Source organism: Dioscorea cayenensis, unplaced genomic scaffold (assembly GCF_009730915.1).
Source record: "Dioscorea cayenensis subsp. rotundata cultivar TDr96_F1 unplaced genomic scaffold, TDr96_F1_v2_PseudoChromosome.rev07_lg8_w22 25.fasta BLBR01000820.1, whole genome shotgun sequence".
In the NCBI taxonomy this organism is placed as follows: domain Eukaryota; kingdom Viridiplantae; phylum Streptophyta; class Magnoliopsida; order Dioscoreales; family Dioscoreaceae; genus Dioscorea; species Dioscorea cayenensis.
In genome coordinates, this window is record NW_024087211.1 from 24,135 (window position 1) to 33,806 (window position 9,672).

The window sequence follows — 9,672 nt, forward strand, 5'->3', positions numbered from 1 at the left end:
TCAAATCTTTCAAACTATTTACCCATAAGTTTTCAAAGTTCTTTTTTATTTCTCCCATCCTCTTGTCCGTAATAAACCAAGGCAAAATTCCGTGTGCGCTCTTGGACCACTAAATGGACGGACTGGCGCGTGCGTTTAGTCTTTTCCATACACAGCCCGTCAAAAGTGTCACTCTGTCATCCGAGAACGACTGTTTTTTCATCTTCTTACAAATGGTTACTGGTGCATATTTACATACATATCTCCAGTGATTCTCTATATGATGAAAGTTCTGCCTAAATTAGCTGCTATAAATTTAGTAACACAACATGCCTGATGCTTGTACCAAAAGCAGCTGTATAGTACAAGCTACTTGTTGATAAGATGGAGAAGTGTTTGGCCAAAGATGGAAAACCGTTAGCCCTTCGTAGAGGAGCATGGAGTGAGGAAGAGGATTCACGGCTGAGGAGATGCTTGGAGAAGTATGGTGCAATAAAATGGTGCGACGTGCCCTCTAAAGCAGGTGTTCATATTCTTCTCTTTCATTACGTTTCTTCATGTTATCTTCTTCATTATTTGTTTGAGAAGCTTTATACATACATAGATATATATATACATACATATATATATATATATATATATATATATAAGCTGTGAGAAATGGTTTTGAAGGTCTGAATCGATGTCGGAAGAGCTGTAGGCTTAGGTGGCTGAACTATCTCAGTCCAAGCATCAAGAGAGGGAGGTTTGAAGATGATGAGGAGGACCTTATCGTTAGGCTCCATAAGCTCCTTGGCAATAGGCAAGTCTTTGTTACTATATATCAAGCATGAAACTTGTTGGGCAAAATATGCATATATATATATATATATATATATATATATTTCCTTTTATAATCTTTCAAGATATATACTGGCTAAAAGTAGAAATCAAAGAGCGAAGAAAAAGCTAGTAAGTCCACTGTTCTTCATGTGAACGAAGACAGATGCTATGTAGACTATATTTAAACAAAGACAATGTGAGTCTTCTTGTAGATGGAGGAATTCACTGCCATTAATTAACTTGTTTAATGATCTGAATTATGCTTGTGTCTTGAAATGATTGATTGATTAACAAGGGTATCATTTGTTCTCAGGTGGTCACTAATTGCAGGAAGACTCCCAGGAAGGACAGCCAATGATATCAAGAATCACTGGAACACTCATTTAAGCAAAAAGAGTATCGCCAAAGAGAAGTTATGGAACCCTAAAACTATTGCTAAGGGTACCCCCAGTATAAAGCCAAGGGAGAAAAAAGGAGAATTTAAGATCATCAAGCCACAACCTTGGACCATTCCAGTGAACTGGAGCTGGTTGAAGGATCAACCAGTGCACCGAGGACATTTGCAAGACAAATCTGGAATTAATAGTACAGACCTACAACCGTCATCAGGGAACAATAATGTCTCAAGGGAAGAGAGTAAAACAATCCTCCCTGAGAAGCTTGATAACATCTTCTTGGGCATTGATGATATGACATTTGGGGAAGCGCAGACCAACTTTGAGGTTGGGTATATTGGAGGAATTGGAGATGAACAGTTCTTTCAGCAAGAAGATGCAGAATGGGCTGCCTTTCTTCTGGACATGGATCTCTAGAACATTTTACTATTTTTATGTTGTTTTTTAATTATTAATCTTGGAATGAATAAGAATGATATGATAAACCTCCTCATATTATCTAGGACGATGGTTTAATTATTCCTAGTGATGAAATCATCTGCTTTATAAGTGCATGCATGTATTATTCATTTCTAGCGTGACAATCTAAAGGTGATAATCTGAAGGTGACTCGAATAATAAAATGATTGGTATTAATTCTCTTAATAGCAGATATACGCAGGTCCTTTAATTTTCTTTCTATTTTATGTTGTTTCTTTGAGGAGCAATTAGTTAGAGGTCTTTTGAAAATCCCAATACCAAAATATAAGAATAAAATACTCATATGCATATCACTTATCATGAACTGAATTAATTTTAATCTTGATCAATATTTTGTTCTAGAATGCTAGTTTGATAGAATATTAATACCATGGGATCCTGATCTATTGTTCTAATCCATACCTTGTCAATTAATAGGATAATATAGATTAAAAGCTTATGTTTTGCAGTTGTAAATTGTTAGTTAAGTGTGGAATATTCAATTATAACACTATACATAAGGATATATAAGTATAACTTCTGTATTATATTTATGTTATATATATATAGTTAATTTCAACTTTGTTACTATCAACCTAACACTATAGTATTCAAGGTAAACAATCTAAATGGTACCATACTTTTCCGTACATTTCTATTTTGGTCAATCAGCTTTAAAAAGTTATGATTTGATATTTTACATTTAGTTTTTGTTACAATAAGGTCACCCGAGTTTACAATATTAACTGCGATCATACATGTCTTACGTACAATATAATCACTTCTAGGGTTTTACGTGGCTTACAATATGACAAGTCACATATGATCGCAGTTACCACAATAAACCCAAATGACTTATTGCAATAAAACAAACATAAAGAACCAAATAGTAATTTTTAAAAATTGGATGACTGAAATAAAAACGTATAAAATGATAAAGGATTATTTAGATTGTTTACCCTATTATTTAATTAATTAAACCACCTCCATAATAAAAGAGTGATAAATCATTTCTCTCCCAACTAAGATGTTGAATTCCTTCTTACATCAATGGTTAAAAATTATAGCTTGTCCACCGTTATCAAATATATATATATATATATATTAATTAAAAAAAATTAATAAATATATTTCTCAACACACATTGATTGAAAAGACGAGTCGAACTTTCAATCTTTTTATTTATCACTCCGCTTTGTAAGGGTGCTTCTCAAGTGTTTTCTTTTATTACAAATCACCACACGCACATCCTATTTACACTTCAATATGCTTTTGGGATCGAACCCCTCAGTCCCACCATGGTAATTTCGCAAATATACCAAATTAAAGACTGATAAAAGGCAAATTTCTTGGGATTACCTTATCTTAATTAGAACCATTTCATTGGATTTTCTTGAGATATCCTTATCTCAAATGGTACCATAAACAGGAAAACGTTTGTCATCTTGTAAAAAAAAAAAGTATAGATTGTCTTTAGTGCGAGAGCTCTAGAGAAACCGGGATTTGTCTAGAGCACATGCAGGTGAACTCATTATATTATCCAGGGAGTTTTAATATTTGGTTATCCTTTAAAATTTTATTGAGGCTTATGAAAGATCATCTTACTTAACATCTTAAATTATCAAGGTTTATGCTTTTTCAAAAATCGTTATGCCTTCAAGTTCTAAGAATATGCAAGACTTGCATAAATTTAGATAAGCCCTCCAACATAGAATGTGGTTTTTTTACTGAGACATAAGACGGTGAGAATGTGACATATAATATTTTTATAATAAAAATAAATAAACCATTATTTCATTGAAAAAAAAGAATAATAGAAATGAAATGAGAATATTATCCACTACGAATGGATGTAAACTAAGAAAAACTAGACAAACAAACACATAGCAACTCATACATAATAAAGGAGAAGCATTAAATAAAAAAACAAGCTAGTAACATTCTGAAGACTAATAAAGGGGTGTCATCCATCCAAACCCAAAAGTTAACTGTGATGAATGGTGTGATTGAAGTTTAATCGGAGCCGGTGTGGATTCCTAGAACCACTAATGTGGGTGGCACTTTAAAAACTGCAGATTGTCTTCACGTGACATACAGTGATGTACAGATGTTCTTCAGAAAGAGCTAGATATGAAAGAAACATTTCAGGATAATTTAAAGCTATTAATAAATACTTTGGGATAATATATTAATATTGAATGGCGTGAGTTGTTCATTCTTCCAACATCAATGAATAATAGTAATACTATTTATGGCTTTTGATCCGAGATTCCGAGAGCAAAAGGTCTCTATCTATTACCAAATAATGCATATATAGGTAAAAGCGCAGGACCATTGTCTTCGTTGTGTCAGGTCCGTTTCGCAGACATGACTTCTTTCATAATAACATGGAGAAATCACTCATTGAAGATGTATGTGGCAACAGAAACGGTAGAGCTTGTACGTGGGTCCAGCCGAACAGATTTTTGAGAACCTCAAGCCCGGTGCGGAAGTGGGGGTGGGCGAAGGAAACCATGCCCCTACTGGTTTTTTTTTAAATAATATATATATATATATATATATATCAAATTAATGAATATAATATAAAAAAATAATATTTTTAAAAAAAATTTATAGAATTTTATCGTTTGACTCTTTAATATTTTACAAATTGGTTTATATAGTTTTTTTTACAAAAGTTTATTGTTTAATGAGTTGATTATATATATATATATATATATATATATATATATATATATATATATATTAGTATATATAGTCCAAAAATATTATAATTTTAAACAAATATATTTATAAAATTTTATTGATTAGCCTTTTGGCATGTAATAAATTAGTTATATAGTAACAATATATTTTTGGTTGACAGCATGATTTTTCTAAAAAAATTAGTATATATATGTTATTTTTTAAAAAGTATAGTTTTTAGAAAAAAATATTAATAAAAATCTAATATTTGATTCATACATTTTTTACCTATCCTCTAAAAAAAATTTATCTCCTTTTAAAAAAAATTTTGGCCCCCCTTAAAAAATATTTCTGGTTCCATCCATGCTCATGCATAATCGAATTCTTTCCAATCTCAAATTCCATCCAATCTTTGGTATTTTATTTTCTTTCTTAATTAGAAGTTGAGAGTTTTGTATGTAATTTATCCCATTTTTTAAAAAATTGGTATTAATAAATGATATTCATTCTTTTATTCTTTGGGGACAATATGCAAGTAACTTCGATAATTCATCTGTGCAACAACAAATTAAGTCATAATTTTTTTGGAAAGAACTGAAAATAATTTATTTTTTAGATAATTCAATAAAATAACCTTTACAATAGAGAGTGATAATTCATTTCTTTTGAAAGTCGAAGGTTTATTAATAATTTGTGGTTTGTCTACATTTTGTTTTTATGAAAAAAGTGACTTGTGATCCATACTCAAAATAAATTGATGATGATTTTAATTGAAACATTATATTTTAATCTATATATATATTTAATTGGGATATTTGGGAGGAAAGTAACTGTTAGTTTCGGTGGTTGTATTACTGGTTAAATTCCACTCAATCTCTCATACAAACACTCACATAATCGGACACAAGCCAAAGAGAAAAAAGATGCATGAAATTGGTAACCTAGTTCGTCACAACACTTGCATACGTCTGCTAGGCTAAAATCCGGAGATAAAAATCCACTAAAATATGGGATATAAATGGATACAACTCTCACACTCATCTTCACAAAGGTAAACATGAACCCTTTTTAAATTGATTGATCATGTCCACTCTCTTTCACCCACACACTTGGGTATCTCCGGTGGCTCATCCTAATTCTTAGAGCATAGTCTATTATATAAGTGTCTCAATGTCCTAAATATAGCACCTCCTTCTTTTAGAATATCTGTGGTTCCTAATCTTAACATCTTCTAAATTTATACGTTAAAACTCCTGTTATAACCAAGCTTGCAATGTGGTCCACCTGCTGGCCTTGATTGAGTCTCAGCTTCGGTTGCAATGCGACCTGCAGACGCCTTCAATCCTCCTGACTGTGTCCAAGTCTGAGTCGATATAATCGAATCCTCCTGATCACGATCTAACAGCAACTAGCTCGTCTCCTCACATCTTCTCAGCACTACCCTTGCAAAGGTTGCACCCACATGGCGCGTCTCTATCATACCAGAGATAGTCTTCAAAGAATCTTCAATTGACTTTCAAATCTTTCACTAAACTTGATGATCCAAGTTTAGTCATCATAATTTTTCGATCTTGATTTTCATTCATCCAAGTTTGATCTTCAATCTTCTAGTTTTCATTCATCCAAATTTGATCTTCAAAATCTTTGCCTCCAAGTGGTTGCTTGATTGATTCACTTGCCAAATATGCAAGTGTCTTCGTTTAGTCTTTAATTGCTTGCTCTTTAAATTGCAGCCACTTTCCTTGTATAACTCTTCCAAATATAGCTTTGATCTCACAAAAATCTTCTTCATGCCTCCACGCCAAACCATCTTGACATGTCACCAAGCTTGCCAAGTCACCTTGATTCGCCACATTATCGTCGTTGCCACATCATCTTGACTTGGTGTCAAATGATGCCAACATGCTTCCGTACTAACATTAACAAAAATGGAATTCTTTTTATTTAACTTCCTCCCTATCAAATTTATTATTTTAGAATTGATTAAATTTTCTTTTTATTAGATTTTTTATATATGTGACAAGCACATTAAGGATAACACACATGGGCTAGGAATTGATCATTCAACTCGTGCAAATCCGCACCCATAACTGAAGACTTGTTACTATCATTATGTCTAACATCAAGACTTGAACTTCTCGCTAGGATTAATGTCGTTGGGCTATAAATTCTTTGGCCCTATTTATTGATTTTTTACATTTCAAGAGCAAAAGAAAAAATATTTAAAGAATCAATTGAAATTGTTGAACTATAGTATGTATTATGGACCTATTCGTATGGATAGCTCTACATAAATATTTTGAATGGGAGCGATATATTGTTAATTTCCTTTTTTTCTTTTTCTCTCTATTACTTCTTTATTTTACCACTCAACTAATTTATGTGGTTTTTTTTCTGCATTTGTAGCAGTTATTATTATTTTTTTAATAACAATATGATATATATATTGTATTTTTAAATAATTATGGTCATTTTTTATTATACTATTTGAGACAAATTTAAAAGAAATTTTTTAATGAGATTCAAAATTTTTTATCTTCTTATTTATTTTCATTTTTGTTGTTTTTTTATTTTAATAAATGTGTTTTATTTACTTTTTTAAAAAAAATTAAATTTTTTTTATATGGGCTAATCAAAATTTTCAGTTAAATTATATTAATAAAAATTAAACTTTTTAAAATTAAAATTTTATTTTTATAAATAATAAGTATTTATTAATATTGATATTTTTAAAAATAACTATTAAATATATTTATTTTATCAATTAAAAATTTCTAAAAATAGGTTGATAATGTCAATCAAAAGTTCGGCCCAAATATAAGCTGTTGGCCGCTCTTTGCTGGCAGTCAATCAGAGACAGCAAATAAATAATGGACTGGGGACCATTTCATATAACGAAACAACAAATAAATATTTGTCGACAAGGGCCTATATTTGTATTAAAAAAATATTAAATTTATAAAAAATTATTATTTTTGGTAAAAATAATAGGACCATTCCAGCGTCCAAATGATGGCAAAAAGTAGTTCAATTATTTTCCCACCAGCACTCTCACGTATATGATACATTGATATTTACACTGCCTAGTGATCACAATAATGGGTCATACATCTTTTTTTTTTATAAAAAAAAAAGTGAATAAACCACTTCAATTAAACGAAACAAAAACATGAAACAGAACTACAGATCTCCCACTATCGGCACACAAACCACCATAGGGGAACAAAACAGAATGGGCCATACATCTTGTCGTGTGTTATTGACTGGCTAATTAGACAATTTAGCCTCAGCCCTAGCTAGTGTGGTAGGCTGTTAGGGTACCTGAAAGGTCTGTTAGAAATATAAGAAATATATTTATATTTACTTTCTTAAATATGGTTACCAAAATGTCTGAGACATTTTTTTTAAGGTGAATAAACCACATAGATTAAAAGTAGCAAACATAAATGTATTTTTTGTCACAAAACTTCTAAAACATTAGAATACTTTTTTATTAATTGTGAATTCTCAGAGCAAATTTGGTCATTCTTTAACCAACTCTTCGATACATATTTGTCCCCCCATCTTTATTCAGAATTTGGACATCCTGGATACCCTCGTTTAACTTCAATTAATGGATTTTGTGGGACTTTATCTTCAGAGCTATTATCTGGAATATTTGGCTGGAACGAAACATTCGTATTTTTCAATTACTTGATTTACCTTTTCATACAATTATTTTTAAAATTGTTATTATGCTTCTTTCTTGGTTTGCAACAACTTCTAACTCTCAGCAGCAAAATCTCAGAGAAGCATCTCAGAGGATCAAGCACTCCCTCAACTTCACGAGTGCAAAAGTAGTAAACAACGCAGACGATACAGATCCTCACATAGCCCAAGAGTAGTTGCCTCTTCTCTCAGCTCAAGCAGGTCTGTGATTCCAGACGGCAATTTTCACCAGCCTAGCTGTTCGTTGCTTTTCAGTTTTCTCTTTATTTCCTCTCTTTCCTTATTCTGAGTGCCTCACTGCTGGTGAGAGACCTCAAGCTGCTCCTTGCTTAAAATTATGTTTTTTTTTTTTTTAATGAATTTGTCGTGTTTTTTTTCCTCTTTCAATAAGGCGGTGGTTTATCCATTTTTTTCAAAATAAAAAAAGTGTTGTGGGTTTCTACCATTATAAAGAACAAAGGACCGAAGCTTAAAGACTTGCCGGTAACAGTGCCAAAAGAAGCCTATAGTTTTTAAGGTTTTATATGAGCAATTTTAGAATGACATAAGCTTTGGCTAATCTCTGACATCATCCTTACCAGGTTGTGTTATTTGGATGGACAATACTCCTTTGTTAGTTTTCAGGATACTGTCTATCCTCTGTCAGTACTGCTCCTAATTAAATTCTATTCCTAATAGACTATGACATTGTATTATTTTTATGTTTTCTTATTGTTTTATATGTTCTCAGTTGTACTTTAGTTCTATTATGCTTTTATTCTCTACTAATATAGAAGTTGTTTTGTGGGTGCAGTAATGACTTAAGATTAATTATGAAGGCTTTGAAGTTACATTTAAATCACTACTTGTATGGTAGTGTAGTAAAACCAATTCAAAAAGTTTCAAAAGATGTCAATGCCCATTTGACATAAAAAAGGGCAATAGATTAATGTTGGATATTTGTATAATTAATTTTACAACTTACATTATTTATATCATAGAAATTTATATTACACATGTTTTTATTTTACTATTAGTACACGTTGCATAATTTAGTTCTGTCTTTATTAATGTACGTATATGGTTTATCTCTTTTCATGATATTAATATACATTTTACAAAAACCAGAAATAAAATAAATTAAAATATTCAATTGGAAAGTAAAGATTACCACCCTAAAAATATATAGGTGAATTAATTGGTATTTTATTTCCTCCCAAGTTAAAAAGCCCAGGTTTCCCTAACTCAAATATTGAGCATGAATGGTTTGTCCTTGTTTAAAAAGTAAAAAGTTCATAGCATGCATCTCTTAGGGTTGTGTCTTCAGTGATTGGGATGAAAATTAAATATCAAGGATGTGAGCAAATTAAATGGTTATGGATAATCATGTCATGCATTTTTTTCATAATAAATTTCATGCAAAGTTTGCACGCAAACATGAGTGGATTGATCAACAAATATACCTTCTTTTTTTCTTTTACTGCTGGCTGTCTAGGATTTGAATGTTTATTGGAAGAGCAAGTCTAACATGAGAGATAGAAACAACTACGGTGGCCGAATGAGCTTGCCCGTGGTCCAGATGAAGCTTTGTAACAAGATAAATAAATGGCCAATATTATTAATTGACCATTGGGTTGAAGCTTTA

At 31.3% G+C, this 9,672-nt stretch overlaps 1 protein-coding gene across 1 annotated transcript; it reads left to right on the forward strand.

The window, feature by feature from the left end:
- Positions 1 to 306: 306 nt before the first annotated feature.
- Positions 307 to 1,757, forward strand: LOC120255073 (transcription factor MYB114-like). Its single transcript, XM_039262971.1, has 3 exons — positions 307 to 502; positions 652 to 781; positions 1,115 to 1,757. The coding sequence occupies exons 1-3, from the start codon at positions 364 to 366 to the stop codon at positions 1,611 to 1,613; spliced, it is 768 nt and encodes a 255-aa protein (XP_039118905.1). The 5' UTR covers positions 307 to 363; the 3' UTR covers positions 1,614 to 1,757.
- The last annotated feature ends 7,915 nt before the right edge of the window (positions 1,758 to 9,672 follow it).

What these genes read in the sequence shown, in the direction of transcription:
- LOC120255073 (XM_039262971.1), top strand. Translation starts at nt 364, where the DNA reads ATGGAGAAGTGTTTGGCCAAAGATGGAAAACCGTTAGCCCTTCGTAGA. An exon ending in CGACGTGCCCTCTAAAGCAG is followed by an intron (nt 503 to 651) that starts GTGTTCATATTC and finishes ATGGTTTTGAAG; the next exon opens with GTCTGAATCGATGTCGGAAG. An exon ending in CATAAGCTCCTTGGCAATAG is followed by an intron (nt 782 to 1,114) that starts GCAAGTCTTTGT and finishes ATTTGTTCTCAG; the next exon opens with GTGGTCACTAATTGCAGGAA.